Here is an 18,585-nt window from a genome sequence, read left to right on the forward strand (position 1 = left end):
TTCACTAAATCTAAGTTTACAGCCCTTGTAACCAACATAAATGACAGCTCATTGTTTCACCCATCACTAAAGGGGAAATGAATACAGGATTTCCTCAAGCCCTTGCAAAAGTTAAGAAACTGATAGCCATGTGGTGAAGAGCTGGTCCTGATGTGGAAGCTGTACAGCTCTGTAAGACTGAGCTCCTGCTGTGATGTCTGAGGGCTGCAAACATGGCAGTGCAAGAATACTGTTTGAATGATCACCCAGAAGATAAAGCCTGGGAAATGAAGAGCTTGAGAGGGCAGGATGTGTGTTGGGAAATTAAATACTTCAGTAAATACTGCCTCTTTGATATACCTCAACTACTGATGATGACAAATGTGAAGTTTAACACTTGTCTTTTTTTTTTTTTTTTTTTTTTTTTTTTTTTTTAAAAAGAAATTTCATTATATAAAATGGTTGGGTAAAGGATGAAGAATTATCTGTGACATGCTCTCCGGCTGACAAGAGATGAATCAGTTAGGACTACAAAGATCATTGACATCTTGTCACAGGATCTGTTGAGCATCTGATGAAAGATCAACAAAGACTATCAGTCACTGTCTATGCTTCGTAAGCATCCCCCTGAACCAAGGCTGGCAAGGTACTGGCACTTGTGCAAAGAACTCTAATATTTCTAATAAGTTTAGCAACAGTTGAAAAAATAATTTGCTGTCACTTCATTATTCTCAGTTGGTCAAATTCTTCCCTCATATAATTCTGTTGATTGCACTGGAGATACAGGATAAAGGACAAATATATTTCACAAGGCCTCTTTCCTTCCTGATCATAGAGCTCTTTGTCACCCCATGAACTAAACAGAAAAAGCCCTGCCTGTCTCCAGAGTTTTGTATAGACTAAAAATCTTTGTGTATGAACAGTAGCAATGACCACACCCTACCCAATGTGTCACAGCATCACTGGCCTGCCTTCACTATCTCTTGTCATGATCAGGCTCTCTCTGCAGCTAGAGATGGCAACACTGGTATCTGTTTGTGGGTGTTGGTGATCCACTTGCTCTTGGGTGTGTTTTTGTTTTAAACTGCCAAAACCTACTGACCTGAAAACCCCTTTCGGAACTGGCTTCTCCCTGGTTCCTTTTCAGTAAGATTGTTTGGTCTCTATGGCCCATTTTTCACCCTCTTGAACTGCCTCTGTAGACATTTACTCCCAATTACTAGGTTTCAAAGCCTTCAGAAATCCTCAGTGTAAGTAAATGCATTCTTGATAGTCTGCTATCCAGCGGCCACCTCTATCAGAGCAAACCAGAGCCTAGTACTCAGCCTCAGTGATTGGGCTGGGCACTCACTTTCTCTGGGAGATGTGGAAGGACACACCTGGTGGCCCACACTAGAATCTCAGAATTGCTGATCTCTGACAGCAGTTGTGGTAGCTCACTGTGTGTGTTGGTGATCCACGTGCCCTACATGGTCATTACACCAGAACTATCATCTTGGCCACACATCAAGCATCTGAGAGGAAGCAGAGCAGGAGAGAGGGAGGGGGAGAGGAGAAAAGAGCCTTCTACTTCAGGGCACAGCAATGGAAGATCTTTGCTGAAGACTCCAAGTCACCTCCCTTTCTGCAACAAAGCCTGTCAGTGTTGCATATAAGCTCTTGCTGGTCTGAGTTGTGTTGAATAAAAGATTCTCCAGATTTTACGCATAGGAAGCTTTGGAATGTCCTGTTAAGATAGTATAACTTGATTCCCCCATCATCCACAGAAATCATTTCTCTCAGTTAGTTTGAGATGGAAGAGATCAGCAGTCCTTACTCCCAACTTCTTGGTCTGAGAAGAAGGTGGCAGTGTCAGACTCCAAAGCTCACATTGTTCCAATTCTACAAAGGCTTCAGAGAATTTTTTACATTAGTACCTTTCACCCAAACAGGCAAAGTATATTCCCATTCTTTGTTTTGTCCTTGCTAGCTATATTATCTAGTATTTGAGATGTAAATATTTGGAGTTGTGTCCCACAATATCCATTAGATTTCTTTGTTCCTCCCATTGCTGCAAGCGTTACAAGGTGCAGAAAGCAAGCAACATACAACCATTTACTCCCATATGGTACATAAAAAGAGCATCTGAAGAAGAGACAATTCTAGCAGACGTGTGGTTCTTCTTTTTTTTTTTTTTTTCATACGGCCATTGTGTACTTTGCACACACTTTGTCTGGTTTGAAAATCTCCTCTTTTACCTCCTCTTGCTCAAACACAGCATGTCCCCAGACACACAGGGTGAGGTGAGTGATGTGGGCCATACAGTGAATGTCCCTAGTCCTGCCTTCTTCCCTGTTCCTTATAGGGGCCTCCTTGGCAGTGGGGTTCTTATATGCAGGAGGGAACTAGGAACTAGGTCTTTACAGAGCATCTGGCAGTCAAATCCAGATATTAAATTTAGGAAATTTAGGCTTGACATCAGGAGGGGGTTCTTCACAGAGAGGGTGGTTGCACACTGGAACAGGCTCCCCAGAGAAGTGGTCACTGCACCGAGCCTGTCTGAATTTAAGAAGAGATTGGACTGTGCACTTAGTCACATGGTCTGAACTTTTGGGTAGACCTGTGTGGTGTCAAGAGTTGGACTTGATGATCCTTAAGGGTCCCTTCCAACTCAGGATATTCTATGATTCTATGATTTTATGATTTCTGCCTTGTGGAATGGACAAACAAGGAGCTGGAAGCACACCCTGTTGTGAGATCCATTCTTTGAGGCAGAAAGTGGATCAGATAAATGGGGCACATGTCTGATGGCCCCGTCAGCTTCTGCAGTGTTCCAGAAGCTGAGTGGGCAAGGAATTATCCTCACCCTTTTCAAATCCTGCATCCCTAGGTATGGTGTGTTCTCTCCTTCCCCTCTCATCCTCCCAGTTTGAGAATCACTGCAAAAGATTACCCTGATGCTCAAGGCATCAGTGCTGAGGAGGCAAATGGTATTTAGAATGAATAGAGGATAATCTAGGACTACTGTGTGTTGAAGGAGTAGTTTTCACACTACAGTAACAATTTCATTTTGTGCCCTCCTTTGGCTATGCAAATCAAAGCTAACTTTCTTTCAGCCTTCTGAATTACACCTTTGAGTATGGAATACCTTTAATTTTTCTTTGGTTGTTGTTGTTTGTTTTGTTACATTGCCATATCGTGGATGGAATGAGTCCTCTGTCTTCTGTCAAAGCTACGTGAAGGGCAGTTCAAGTTCACCCAGCATTAGTCCAAGAAAACTGTATACTGAAGAAACAGCTCCTGTTGAAGAGTTCATACTAAATAATTCTTTTATTTCAGACCAAATCATTGATATACTTTTTCCGCCTAAAAGAAGGTACTACAAAATCCATGATCTAAACAAAACCAAGGCAATAAATCCCTAGTGAAATATCAGGCCTTCTCCCAGGAGAATGCTTAACGTCATTTTGGTCTAATCTAATTCTGAAATACTCGAATATTATTTAGGCTCTGAGCAGGCTGGAAGTAATGGCAGTTTTGAGGCCTTGGGCAATGTTACTTCAGACTCTTCCCAGGAGGAGCTTTAGTCAGCTGACACTTGAAATCTCATCCTTCAGTTGTGGAGGAGAGATAACCCCTGCCTGTGGCTCTCCAGGAATCCACTGCTGTGCTTGTTCTCACACATGGACAGGCAGAGATGGCTCTGCAAATGGACTGCTTGATACTGCAGTCCCTCCCCAGCAGCTAGCACAGAAGAGATCTGAGGGTGAAATCAGATCCTGGTGCAGCACTTCCACAGCAGGAATTCCTGGTGACAGTGTAGCTGGAGAATCCTTGAGTGCAGACCTTTCAGATGTCTTATTCTTCTGCTTAACAGGGAAGGGGAAGAGGAAAGGAAGAAGCAGGAGAGGAAGTAAAGCTTGGAGATTCATGTGCTTGTCACAGGAACCCTTGTCTTTCAAAGTGGCATGTATAGTCTTTTGTTTAGCTATTGCTATGAGCAGTAGAAAACAACAAGAGAAGTGTCTATCATGCTGGAGACTTCCCTTTGCTTTGTCTCACCCCTTCAGGCTGCTTGTAGACAGAAGACATACAGTTTGTGACTTTCTGTGCACACAGCCAATGCCTGACACACCACGAGTGTGACTGCTTTGTATCTGATTGTTTCACTGGCAAGGGACTTCCTTTGAATCATGGCTCCTGTCCTAAGTACTATGAAGCAAAGGTCAGTTCCCTGGATGCTAAACTGTAGCTCCTTAAATATGGCAAGGAAATATACTTTTATCATCTGCAGTTCTATCATCTGTGTGAAAAAGAATGATTAAATCCTCCAAACAGTAACTTCAGTCTCATGAAGGAACCTGGAAATACAAGTCCCAGTAGAAGCAGAATCAGACTCTCCCCATCACTGATATTTTTGTTAGAATAGTAATGAAGAGGTCTTCACAGAACCACTTGAATTCAGGGGGAAATCTCACATTTAGTGTTCCTGGATCCAAACCTGACACTGTGGGTGCCCTCTATCATTTGCCAAAATCACAAGCAAGTATTTTTGGTACTATGGATATCTTTTGTCAGTAATATTTTTCTGTGGGAAACAAGTGGGACCCTTTAATTTCTCAGTCTTGTTCGGCCTAGTCTAAGAAACAGTTGGTGTAAAAATAAGAAAAGGAAAAACAAACAAACAAATACCAGTGTAAAAGCAATTATTTTTTTAATAAAATATATTTATTTTATAAAATATATTTACATTATAATATATTATTTATAAAACATATTTATTTTATTTAATAATATATATTTAAATAATATGTATATATTTTTAATCTTCCCCCTGTATATAGACAGTATAGAGATTCTAGTTTAGGTGAAACCTGCATATTCTGATGAAGTAAACAAAGCTTATGAACCTCATTCCTATCTCCTTTCAGGTGAGTACAGGTATAATGGCATTGCTCTTAATAGTATCACTCCCATTTTACTCTGGGGTAAAGCAAGGCTTTGTTCTTCCTTCCTTCCTTCCTTCCTTCCTTCTGGGTGAGACTATTGTGTCTTTTTTCCCCACATAATGCTGTATGGTGAGGAAACATGACACTGAAAAGCAAATCAACACAACTTACAAGTCTTTAGTTTAAAAATTATGTGTTATATTACATATACTTCTACAACAATATTATTCCTTAGGAAAAAAGAGAAAACTCCTTTTATTTTTTTTTTCCCCAGATGGTTAGGATTTCACTATGGGTATTTACAAGGCATTTTGAGATCTTTTGAATGAAGTGCAATTTTAAAGATGTACAAAGTGTTACTATGAATCTGAAATCAGTTCCCAATGTGCCTCAGTTTAATACTAATCCCAGTAGAATCCTGTAATCAAATTCCAGAAAACAGTTTACTCAGCAGGAGTCTGTGCTGAAATGCCTCGTAGAGCTTGGTTTGCATCTTTTCCATTTTATATCCGAATTCATGTGTTCTCATGTTAACACAATATTTATTCATAAGCAGGGAAAAAGTGAGTATGAAGTACAGCTAGTTTTGAATGGTCTTCCCATCACAAAAGATCTGAAAGACTTATAGATCTGAAAACATTTAGCGGATTTGACATGAAGATAAAACTCAAGCTAGATAGGAAAATAGGTTTCTACTTTCCTTAAAAAATAAGATATGAAGCTTACTGAGAAAATTAATTTATTTCTACTGGACACAAGCTGTCCTCCAAGCTGGTAACTGTAAAAACAAAGTGTTTTTTTTTTTTTTTTTTTTTTTTTTTTTTTTTTTGTTTTTTTTGTTTTTTTTCTTCTGGTAGTAGAACTTGTGTCACTGTTTGACAGTTATTTTCAAAGTCCCGAATAAGATGAAACGGGTTCTTTAAAACCCTGTGAAAACATCGGACCTTGATTCCCTCTGTCAGTGGTTCCAAAACACTGATGACAAGGGAAACTTTGGCAAGTGGTCCTCAGCCTATTTCAGTCCATGAATTTGACTGCTCTTCTATTCTGTGTAATTTTGGTAGTGGCCTCTGAGGAGGCTTGAGGACAAGAAGTGGTGAGCCTGCCGAGCTTCTGGAAGCCGCAGCCCCTTGTGTCTTTTTTGTTTTCCAAATACCTGAAGCTGGATGTGTGCTTTTTAGTGAGAGACAGCTATGAAAACCCCATAAAGCACAGCATTCTCAGCAAACGCCCCGGTCAGCCGGGGAGAGTACTGACTTACCTCCACGGCTGAGCAGTACCCAGCGTGCATGACTCAGACGAAATGCAAGACAAAAGGATCTGTCATGCACCAGCGCCGTGGTCTTATTTTGAAGAGTGCAATCGCCCATAAAATCCGGTTATTTTTAAAATAACGCATTTAGAAAGGACCAGAAGTCTCAGCGACAGCTGGCATGTAAATAAGCTTCTGAGTCCAGGGCTTTCTCGGGTACCCAATGTCAGGGATGCGGGACACTCCCGCCTCCGCGGCTTTCGCCCTGGCGGGCCGCTGCCACCAGCCCCACTCCCCTTCCGAGACTGCCTCGCAGAGCACGGACAGACGGGGAAGGGGGGCACGCCCGTGCTTCCCCCTCCCCCGGCGGCGCCTCCCGGCCCGGCTCCCGCCGCCGCACGGCCGGAGCGAGCCGCGCCGCGCCCAGCTCTCGGGGCCGGGCCGCGCAGGGCGGGGGCGCCGCTGCTCCGGCCCCGAAGGAAGGCGGCCGGGGGCGGGCAGGGCGGCCGCCGGCGGGGCGGGGTCTGTGCCGGGGCAGGCGGGCGAGAGGCGCGGCGCGGAGTCCCGTTAGAAGCGGCGCGGAGAGCCCCAGCAGCGCAGGAGCACCGAGTTGTCGTGCCCAGTCCGCCGGAAAGATGCCGAAAACGGTGAGCGCCCCGCGGCCGCCAGGGAGTCGCGGCTCCCCCGCCCCGAGCTCCCCCAGGGGCCTGGCGGCGGCAGGGGATGGCGGAGCACGGCTGCCCGCCCGACGGAGAGCCGGAATGCCTTCCCTTCCCTTCCCGCCCGCGCCCTGCCCAGGCGGGGCCGCCCCAGCGCAGCGGCGGCGGGGGCCGGGGGGCTCTGGCGGAGCCGGCGGCAGCCGCGGGGCGGCCGCGACCCCCGGAGGGAGGGAGGAAGAAAGGAGGAGGAAGGGAGGGAGGGAAGGAGGGACGCGGCAGGGATGCGGCGGGCGGGGGGGAGCGGAGCGGAGCCGCCCGCCCCTCCATCTTGTGCTCCCCTCCCCTCCGGCCGCTTCCCGGCCCGTCGCGGCATCCCCGCGCCCCCCGCAGCCCGGGCGGGCCGGGGGCAGGGCGGCCGGGGCCGGAGGACCCCACGGCGGCGACCGCACCGCGGCTGCCTGAGTAACGGCGCGTCGGGCAGCTCCCTCTGGCCGCTGCTCTCCTCCCTAACATGTCTGAATAAAGAGGTGCCTTCCTCCTCCCCCCTGCCTCGCCCGTGTCTTCCGCAGTCTGCACGCGGGCGTGCTGCTCGAGTACGTGTGCTCCGAGCTCGGCGAGTCGGAGCACACGAGAGCGTGGTGGGGAGCTAATTAAATCTATGGCTACCTCTCGTGTGCTTTGTAGAGAGACGTTTAGGGTTTTCACAACTTCTAATTAGTCAGTTTGAGTTGTTAGGGAGCCTTGTCCCAGCTTGACTTGAAGTATTTCTTGGCTAGAGAGAGATTGGTGCTTTAGAAAGTCTGTTCAAGTCTGTACTTGACTCTCCCTCTCACAGCAGTAGTTCAGTGACTAATAAGGAGCTTTTTTTTTTTTTTCTTTTCCAACTTAATTTCTCTGGTTGGAGTAAAAGAATGGGTCCTCGCCCTTCATTGATAACACAGGAAAGAGCAGGCTGGAAGGCTCTGGATATTTCCTCGCTAGGAATGATCTGAAATGGCCTAAGCACTTCTAATAAACTTATTTGGGGGGGGGATAGGGAAAGAACCAAACAAAAAAAACACACCCTTATACAAGTGGAAGTTGAAATGGAATCCACCCTCAATTTTTTTAGGTAGTTTAATTTTATCCCTTTAGATACTAGGTGCCTGTTTGAATGACTTTTGAATGTTGTCTTTTTTTTTGAATGTGTTTGAATTCTTTTCCTGCTGTCTTAAAAGCAGTCTGAGACAATGTATCTGACAAAAAAATCTGGGATTATTGTAAGTTTTTTTTTAATTGTAAACATCATCTTAAAGGATACCAAACTCAATCACTTAAAGGTTGAGAAGACAATATTTTCTAAAGATTTTGAAAACTGCTTTTTCAAACAGCAACCGTTAGTGAAGAGTCACTGAACTTGTCGCCTTTTTTTCAGAAGTAAGATCAGCAGAAGTGGCCCAGGTTAGGGAACTCTTGTGTAAAATGTGGTTGAGATGTTTTAGCCAGAGGAGAGTTTACAATCGTGGAGTGACTTCTTTTAGTATGAATCAGCCAAAAAGTTTTGAATGTGTTGCAGAGAGGCTCATGAGGCAGGATTCCCTGCTAACAGGCTGAATCAAAGTGCTCTGCCACTGCATGACAAGGTACTCTTAGCCTTTGAATCTGGAGACACACCCTAGGCCAGATTCATTTTCACAATCTGCTGCTTTCTGGCTGTGATGGAGCAGTTCTGCTTTCAAGAGCTTTTAAAAACTGGAACAAATAAAGACATTCAGGTACTTTGCTGTATGCTGCAGATTCTGCAGAAGCAGTTCACGTGTTTGTGCCTGTTGAGGTAGAGAGTGGCTGTTATATCAGCCACTTTGGTTTCCTGCCCCATCTGCCCTAATTGCAGACCCAACTGAAATAATATTTTAAACATCATTTTTTGAGCTGTGGTTTGCAGGAACAGGAAATGCTGGCATAACTGTGTAATCAGTTCTTCATGTGAAAGAAACATGGCTGCTAGTGTGCTAGCTTTAGATTTGTTTAATAGCTACTTAATTAACAAAACAGTAAAATGCAAGTGAGTCTCCTTGATCGAGGTCAAATGTGGGTGAAACCTGAGCAGTTAGATGTAGCTATATGTAGGCTTCATCACAAAAATAAATCCATTGTGAAGAAGACAGATGGAGGAAATGTTCCAGGGAACAACTCTGGCTGGGCAGGAAAAACACTTGTGTCTAAAGTGTTTGGTAGCTTTTATCATTCATCTCACCAAGCTTACAGAACATGCTGCTGCAGCTGCTGTGTGGCTTGAGCAGCAAAACCTGTTGAGTTCTGAGTCCCTACTCTTTGTTAAGCTAGGCTAAATGTTAACACATGTAGCTAGAGATTGCCTCTTTGTTACGTGAGATTTGTTCGGTGGCACTATGCTTTAGTGCACTATTAATAGGAATTCAAGATTAACTTTGGTAACCTTTGAACTAGTGGCACATGGTTTTGCTGTTGTGAAGTGTAATGTCTGCACAGTCAGAGTGGGTTTGGTTGTTGGAGACCTTGTAGACTATAGGAAGTCCATCCCAGATTAGCCTGCTTATCCTGCCATGCTCTCCACAGGAAGGCTTCGTTGTTTTATCTTGAGTGCTCTTACAGTAAGGCAACCAACTCCTGTTTGTAACTTCTTTATTCTGAAAAACTTGCAGGATGTAAACAGTTAAAGTGCACATGAAAGAGGACATATAATCCCCACACACAATTTGTATTGCAAAGGGGTAGAAGCGGTTGGGTGGTAAGATACCTCTTTCAAGCTATTGTCAACTCCAAAACTCCCCTGCTTGTGGGAAGTATGGTCATGAGTAGGCTCTGATCTCATGCTCACTGACTGGTCCTGAGTCATTTTGGGATGGGTGGAGCTGAATGTCACATTCTGTTCCAAATCCTGATAGAAATGAATGAGATGTCATATTGACAGCTGGGCCAAGCCATATTGTTAATCACTTTAATATTACAAAAAAACATTTTAGCTGGAGAGGAGTAGTAGAGGGGAAGGCCACAGTTTTGTACCAGTCGTGTTTGACAACTGGGTGATATTTCAGTGTTTTTTACTATTGGAAAAAGCAGCATTTCTGTATCAGGATTTGTTAAATATTTTGTCTGTGAACATACTGGCTTAGTGGCTATATGAATGGATATGTCACTGAGAACTTGAAATGTGAGCATCTGCCTTGTATAAAGTGTGTATTCAACTCTTAAAACTGTCCTATCACTAGTAATTGAACAATTCAGTATTAGGTAATGTAGTCCTCGCTCACTGTAGGGAAATGGGTTTAATCAGAGCTTGAATATTACAAACAGCTTCAAACTGAGGTAGTGAAGTTTGGCCTCCTTACCTTATTAGCAGAACTAAGTGTTTCTCTAGATGCTGAGAACATAAGTCTCCAGGTTTCTAGGGCAGAGTATTACTGCAGAAAAAAGTCATCTTGGACAAGCACAAAAGAACAGTGAGATTTGTGGATTTCAGCTCTGTTATGCTAGCTCAGACTTTTAAAATTTCTTCATTACTGCTGCCTTTTTCCTCTATTTTCTAAAATTCATTGCAGTGGTGGCCATTAAGGCCTTCAAGGACACTGTAGTGAAAATTGATGGTCCTAATTCCCCATCGGAATCCAAAGGTCCCTGAAGCGTATCTCCCTCTATTCTTTGGAATGGTATGGGTCTAGTTAGAAGGATGGTAACAGATTATGGGTCAAGTATGAGGAGAACCCTCTGGGTAGTTAGTTTCCTGAGGTGTGGTATCTTGCTACTAAACATAGCAAGATGACAATTGTAAACAGAGCACTATGTTTGGGTAATGCCTTTTTTTTTTTTTTTCCCTTGTGGAATTTGCTAGAGCTCTTGAAAGCTGGAAGGACAGCGGTGGACAGTGATGCAAACCATGACTTTTAATGGATGGATGCTGTACTTCTGGTGCCCAGGATTTGAATCTTGTTGTGCTATGAAATATGACTACACTAGTATAGGAACTATGTTCCTACGCTAGGAACAGTTCAGGTGTCTTCTCTCTTACCCAAGGGTTGGTCTTCAGATGTTGTATTTCCCTCTCTCTGTCCCTCAGTATAACCTGAGAAACTTGCCACCACTGATCAAAATTAGGTAGGGTTTGGTCTGGCACTAGTGCTAGCTTGTTGGGTGAACTTAATCCCTTGTATCTTTCTTCTAACACTATTGCATGCATTGAATTGCAGTAAAAAAGTGTGATTGAGAGCTCCAAAAGACCTTGCTTTGCACAAAAGCCAGTGTTGCCCCTGTTGGTGAATTTCAGATAAGTTTGTACAATGGGAGCAACAGTAATTTACAAAGCATGCTGAGAGTGCTCTGAAACCAGGTAAACTACCAATTTGGAGTACAATGAATTACCTGTAGTAAAATACCTGTTGTGGGGTGTAAGAAAGCAGGAAAGAAAATTACACCCCAGCTTGTATTGTATTAATCATTTTGGTTCCTAGATTATGCAAGAATAGCAAGCTTTTACTTCTTGTGCAGATGAAGCAGTTAACACTAACAATGAGCAAAAGCTTCTGTTTAGTACTTCCAAGCCTTCTATGCTGAAGTTAAACAGGGGGTTTATAGAATAAAAATAAACTATATTCACTCTGTAAATGCATAACTGTAAAATTCTACTCCCCCCCTCTTACAGAAAGCCCTGAACCTAACCGGTAGTGCGCTGCAGAAGGCATCAGTTACAATTCTTTTAAACTGTAGTGAGCAAGAACTGGTCTGAGTACCTGATATGAATTGGTAGTCATGATCCAGTTTGTAAAACTAACATTACAGATTATTAGGGTTAAGAGTGCTTATGGTACCGGAGTTTCCATAGGACTGAATGTTAGTTGAGTCCTTTTTTCATTTTTGACCTCCTAATTTCTTACATGAGGCAAATGAGCAAGAAGAAGGTTGGTGAGGTGCATATAATAAAAGCAGCCTAAGGAAAGCTTTAGATCTACTACTTCTGCTGTAAGAATCCTGTGGGGGAAAATAGGGCCTAATATCAGGGGGCTGGTCATCACTTCTAGCATATACCCTGTCCCCTTAGCATTTGCAGGCACTACCTTTTTTGGACCTGCAAGGGGTTGCAACACTTTCCTTTGGGTGACTGCCTCATCTGATTAATCACCCCTGAATGTTAATCACAATTCTTGCTTTTCTCAAGGGGATACTTCATAAGATGTCTTAATATGGACTCATTTTTTGACAGGAAATGGCATCGCTGCCTCTAGAGGAAACTTGTTTCAGTTGTTTTATGTATAATGGCTGGTGTGATCTTCTCTTTGTGCAGAGCTCACTGAAGTCTCTAGGTAGCTATATGAAAGACAGCTGGCAAACCGAAACTGAATGCTTCAAATACCTTCTGCATTTGCTTCTTGTGAAGCTGGGGTGAGGGGGGAACAGGACCCTTCTTGAGTTGCTGGGCTCTCCATGTCCTTTCTGATCAACTGACACTTCACTGAGAAACTTGTCTGGAAGAGGTAGCTCTGGCCCTGCTCCAGGTTATAAAGGAAACTGACTAAAAGCTTCCTCTAACTACGTCATCTCCTGGACTCTTTCCTGGCTTGGTACAGCTCAAACAGCCTTATTTGGCTGACTTGTTTTTCTGCCTCTGCACAGCAAGAGGGCCTCCCTGAATTTGCACAATAAAACTGTTATCTGTGCTTAATCATTGTTCTGAGGACTGCAGTGGGATCTGCTTCAAAAAGGGTTCCAAGATCTCAGCTTTAACTCCTGATCCCCCCCCCCAGGTGTCTTGTTTGTCTGCCTGCTAGATGATGATACTAGAAATCAACGTCATCCTGTGAGGAGCTTCCCTGCTGTTGTAGACATATTGCTGGAAAAGAGGAAATCCCTCCCTGCCTGGGAATAATCCAGGGCAATTAACTGATGTAAATGAAGAGCAGTAGTACGCAGCCAGTTAATTGCTTTCTTTTCCCTGGGGGTGTTTGAGAATGGCAGGAGTTTGTGTAGTGCAGGCAATATTACTGCATCAAAGAATTTTATTTTATTTTTTATCCCAACTGAAACATCTAAAGCAGACTGAAGTCTAGATTCATGGAAAGCTACTCCTGGGTGAATCTCTTCATAACAACACCTATAGCTGTGTCTAGGTGGAGCATTCAAGTGTTCTGGAAGTTGTGGGCATAAAACCCATCCTTCTGACTCCAACAATTAATGCTGACTCTTACTGTAACACGTAATAGATTGTGCAGCAGATACTTGGCAGTGGTGTAGGAAGAAAAACAGTTGCTGGCGGCCTTGGTGGTTATAAAACCGTAGGATCAACTGCAACTGTTTAGAGGTTTCAAATCTGAAAATGCAGAGATTTGGGCCTTACATTTGCCTGAGGCAATTACGGCTGTAGCAACCATGGATGCAAGGGCAAGTGATCTAGTGCTGCTTCTCTCCTGTGCATCTGTGAAATGATATCTTCTGTAAATCTGTGATCCGATCCTCCTGTGGAGTAGTGGGGCCGTCAGATATTCCTGGTCTATGTATAGCAGCTTTTTGAACCTGGGGAGAAACTACTCTGAAGTGTTTTTTAGTGATGTGATTTGAGCAATTTTTTTTTCCTTGTTTGTTTTGATATCTCTGAAGCTGTAGTCCTGAGGAACCAATTTTCAAAAAGATAAATTTAGGGTTGAGGAATGATGTTTTGTTCTCATCCCATTCCCAGGCTAAAAAAAAATACGAGTATTTGGCCATACTAGTTTCTCTCCCTTTTGCCGTTGTTGGTTGACTAATAGCTACAGACAAAAGTGCAGATGTGCTGCAAAAGGAGGAATGAATGAAAAAATACTGAAGCTGATCAGCTCTGTGGAGAGGTGTGATTAGGCAAGAATTGGATGGTGGTCTGGGAGGGAAGAGACAGTCTCCTTTCTCTGCCAGCAGCAATTCCGCATAAGGAATTTCCGAGTGAAGGAAATCTCTGAGAAGATCAGGAAAGGGACAACTAGTGAAGTAGTGAAGCATAATGGCGCAGTATGCTTGGTCTGGACTGATCTATGCTCTCTCTTGTAAGCTTATAGCACTGCTGATCAGTAAGTTTGCTGCTTAGAGAGACTACTTAAAAGGACACTTACTTCAATAGTGTATTGGAGTGTGAATACTACAAAACCACAATTTTTTTTGGAGATTTAAGTCAGTGTCAGAAAATCTTGCATACAGCGTATTGGAGAACTGCAGTTCTGCTATTGTGTGCATTCCTGTGTTCTGCAGGTATTTTCTTTTAAAGGCAAAACTGATGTCTTCCTGCAGCCATGAGCCATTCTTGTCTGTCTGTATATCACTGACTTACCCTTTTATTGTTAGTAAGCCCTTATGATTCACAGCCTTCTTTTTCTCTGGATTTAAGGTGGGGAAGTGACTAAGCAGAGAAAAAATCTGCCATTACAGTCCAATCAATCATTTAGTCACACCATTTAATAAATGTACTTGGTTTTATGTAACAGTCTAATAAAGCACAAAATTATAGGCCAAATCTCCTTGCTGTGGCTTTTAAACTGTACTGAACTTGGCTCTCCAGTATTAATTCTGCACTTTTTTACAGTGCAAAAACTGAGCTGACACCCAAATTATTAGGGTGAAGTGTCAGGTCCCTCAGCAAACACGCATACCAGTATTTTTTTTCCCCTATGGAGTTGTGGCTTTTTGTTCATAATGTGTCTAAGAATAATGAAGTGGAATTTTTTTACCCTCTGAATATGCTATTCTGGAATAGTGGATAAAAAAAAAAATCTGATTCTGTTTCCTCAATATACTATGTGCCTTTTCAGGCTGGATGGACAAGAGGCTTCTGGTTGTACTTTTTTCTCTATTAAAATTCAGAACTTGTAGTTTTAAGATGGTTATCATCCCCAGGACTTGCAGGATGGTGGCAAATGGTTCTGGAGGTACCATCTAAAGAAGTAAGGCAGTTCTACTGCCAATGTATACAAGTCACTCTACAAAAAAATAGTGATACATAATCAACACAATATGTTATAATTCACTGTCTTCTTATATGAGAACAATTCTGTTAGTCCTTTTGGTATGACAACTCCCTCAATCAATAAGCCTATTTTAGTGAATGGTTTTTATGTGAATTGTTTTTTATGCAAGTAAGCAAGAGGCGTATATTTGTCATGGTGGCTGGACTGTAAAATATTCTTTCCTGGGATGACAGGCTTTCCTTGTTACTGCAGTGTTAGTGCTTTGCTCAGAAAAAACAAGCAAGGACCCTCTCTTCCTGTATTTGGTGCTCAAGAAATCTAGAAGTGTCTAGTGTCTCCTGAAGTAAAAAAAGTTTTTTTTTTTTTTTTTTTTTTTTTTTTTGTATGAAACACTAAAATGAACCCAAACCGATGAGATTTTGACCCAGCCCCTGCAAACCTGAAAGCAGTAAGTTCTAACATTAAGTTGCTGAAGACTTGTGATTTTCTTGCAACAGTATATCATTAAAAGAAGAGTAAGTGTTGCCAGCTACAAGAAATCAGTGGATACTGATGGGCACAATGTATACCTAGGAAGTTGTGGTGATAGATGTGTATGCAGAAGTGAGTTGAAGCTCATAAAAAAAGTCTTTTGCTTTATCTTGTTTCTGTAGTTCATTGCTAACATCTCAAGATGAGAAACTACTGCAAGCTGCAATGTAATGTATTACACTTTGTTTAAATACTTCTTTGCACACCTAATAGAATAGAGATTTATTTCAAATGTGGGTGCATTTCACCATCATCAGCAGTAAGAACGTTTCCGTGTAGTGTCTGTCCTGAATCTCTCTGTCAAAAGACAGAAGGAATGAAAGGACTTTAAGCAAATATCAGAGCAATCAGCTGAAGATGAGAGGCAGTACTGAACAATACTTGCTTCAGCATCATACACAGGAAATATGATGCTATATTAGTATTTGTTCTGACAAATGCTGAATGATCAAGTAAAAATCTGACAGATGTCTGGATTGCTTCTCTTTTGCTGCTTCAGTTCTGACATCCAGTATATAAGTTTTGTTGATTTCTCTGTACTTCATTCACCTCTGTGCAAAGCCTCTTCTACCAGCAGGGACCAAATGCAGATGAAGTGACCAGCTACTTCTCTCATGGCTAAGCTTTGATGAAAGTGTCTTTCATTCATAAAATTATCATGTAAAAAAAGGCTGTTTTGTGGGTGCTTCTTGGGTAGAACCCTTCAAATTTGCATGAAGCATTTTGAGTTTAGGATTCATTGCAATCATAATTTGCTTCTCAGTAAGCCTATTCTCTCCCTCTTGGTGAGGGGAGGAGGAGGCAGGTGTCACATGACTTTCTTTTTGTATTTTGCTATTATATGCTGCATTACTCTGTACTTTCAAGGTTTTCCTCATCTCTCTGCAAATGACTATGTCCAAACACCTTGGTCTCAGGAAAGTCTGGTGTAAAGGACTTTTTCAGTGAAATGCTGTTATAGTATTCTAATGGCAGCTTTAGTGTGGCAGTGTTAGGAAGGATTTGAAAATAATTTCAGTCTGAAGGGGTTCAGAAAATCTTGTAAAACAAGCAATTTTGTTGGTCTGCCATTCCATTAGAGGAGGAAGGGTTATTAGATGCGTTCATGTGGATCTATCTGTTTTCATGACAAGTCTGAGCAAGAGTAGTAGTTAGCAAGCAGCTTTACTGTTTCCAGTGTTCTGAAGATGTGCAGTTTGGTGTGAGGTGTCTGCATGCAGGAATCTTGAAGGAGCTCCAGGCTTTGATCAGAGTTGAAGTACTGCCTGTAAATCCTTGCTGCTGTTCCTTGGCTTATGGGGGGTGGGGTAGGAATTGAAAATATAAGAAAACCAACCCTATACTGCAGGTCTGAATAAAGAGCTAAGTTCACAGAATCACAGAATTTCTAGGTTGGAAGAGACCTCAAGATCATCGAGTCCAACCTCTACCTAACGCTAACAATCCCCACTAAACCATATCCCTAAGTTCTCAAGTTGAACTCTGAATGTCCCTTGCAGAAGGTGCTCTGGAGGCTCCTTGCCTTAGGTTAGTCTAGTTAGTTCTACTGCTTACTTTCATAAGTTATACTTGCATGAATGGTGATGGGAGCTGTGCTCAGTGTTTGGCTATTTTTCTTCCTACTGTATCTGTTTGACTGTGGAGATGGTGCACATTATCTCTGTTTGCTGAGGAGATTTGAAAGACCTGGATGTTGAAACTGTAAATCATATGAGGAAACTGCTTCTGCTCATTTGATACAAGAAGTCAGTTTCCAACATGAGCATTGTAATGACTTATGTTATTACAGGGTAGCTCTGCAGCAACTTCTGCGGTCTTTTAGAATTATTAAAAGTTAAGCCAAGAGAGATCTTTCGAAGAAATCTGGTCCCACCCAATGCTCAGAGCAAGGCTGATTTCAAGGTTGGATCACTTTCTAAATTGGATTGGATTGTTCAGGTTCTTGAGCTGTTTGAATTGAGATGATACTTTGACTTGTTCACAAGCATAGCTAGGAAAGTACTTGGATTTGCAAAATATTCTGTAGGTGACTGGAGGTTCTTAACCTTGTCTTCAGGAGTGCAAAGGCGTGGAGACAGTAAAGGAGCTAGTCATGTATAATGACAAAAATGTATCAAAAGTAACCCCTTTTAAAGGAAATACATAGTATAAGCCCAGTTACTATTAAGTATAGCTAGTTTATCTGTTCTGTTTGCTGGTACAGTTGATCCATGTGATGTCTCTGGTCATGTTCAGGCAGTAATCTAAAAACACTTTCCCTCAGGAAGGTAGGGTAGGCCAGGAGATCACATTAAACTGTCAGAACCCTGAGCAGGATAGCTTCTTAACATTGTTTATAGCATTGTTTCAGGAGATGCACCTCTGTAGCAAACTGGGAATAGTTTGTCTCAGTAGCAGTTCACTGGGAGTCTAAAGCTTTATTATTAAGTTGTAATTCAGTTTCTCTATAAAACTGTAGAGACAACTAGACTTTATTAAAAGTTTACCAGATACAAATACTATTCAGGTAACTGTAACATTTTTTTTTAAAATAGGCTTTGCTAAAACACCCTGAAACATTAAAGATGAAAATACTCTGGAGAGGAAGGGGTAGTTAAGTGCTTTCTTACATTAAGAACTTTTTTTTTTTTCCTGCTGTTTAGTCAGGCTATCTGTGAAATGCAACATGATGCAGAATGCTATTTGTTGGTCTAAATGATGCCCTCTGCTACAGCTGTTCTTTGACTGTGGTTTCATAATGGCATCCTGTGGTGTGTGCCCAATCTATAAAATGTCGACTATCATTTGCATGTGAATCTGCATGTAGTAAAGGTGGTGTGTGATGAACTTAAAAGGAAGACATATTGTTAACAAATCTTACTTGACCATTTGGTTTGCAAGGCATTTAGCTGTGTCTTCATGTATGTATCTAATACAAAGTGATACCTGATACTTGATGTCATGCATTCTTTTCAAATAATTCAGTTTTAAGCAATGCATTTCAAGATCGTGTAAGTATGAACTCCTTGATCTGGTTTATTAAAGGCTGCAATTAACTTGATTTCCTGTTTAAGAGATTTGATGGTTTGTTGCCACTGAAGAGTTTTGCTCACATCTCTGTGGTCCTGCCTTACATTGGCTCTGATAGTTCAACTCAACAGTGAATCAGTTCCGACTTGCTAGCACAACAGAAAGCTGGGTTAATGGCAAGTTTGCATGTGGCTTGATTAGGGGGTAAATCTTGGCAAGGGGTTGTGTGAGAACCTGAGTCACTACAAAGGATCATAGAATCATCTGTGTTGGAAAAGACCTTCAGG

The 18,585-nt window shown here is 42.3% G+C and overlaps 1 protein-coding gene across 1 annotated transcript in view; it reads left to right on the forward strand.

The window, feature by feature from the left end:
* Nucleotides 1-6,390: 6,390 nt before the first annotated feature.
* The window catches only part of MSN (moesin), a 42,575-nt gene continuing 30,380 nt past the window's right edge, over nt 6,391-18,585 (forward strand). Inside the window, exon 1 of the mRNA XM_084534233.1 lies at nt 6,391-6,806. Within this exon, the coding sequence (XP_084390359.1) occupies nt 6,795-6,806 (12 nt within the window). The 5' untranslated portion in view covers nt 6,391-6,794. The remainder of the gene's footprint in view (nt 6,807-18,585) is intronic.

Source organism: Aythya ferina, assembly GCF_964211825.1.
Source record: "Aythya ferina genome assembly, chromosome: 13".
In the NCBI taxonomy this organism is placed as follows: domain Eukaryota; kingdom Metazoa; phylum Chordata; class Aves; order Anseriformes; family Anatidae; genus Aythya; species Aythya ferina.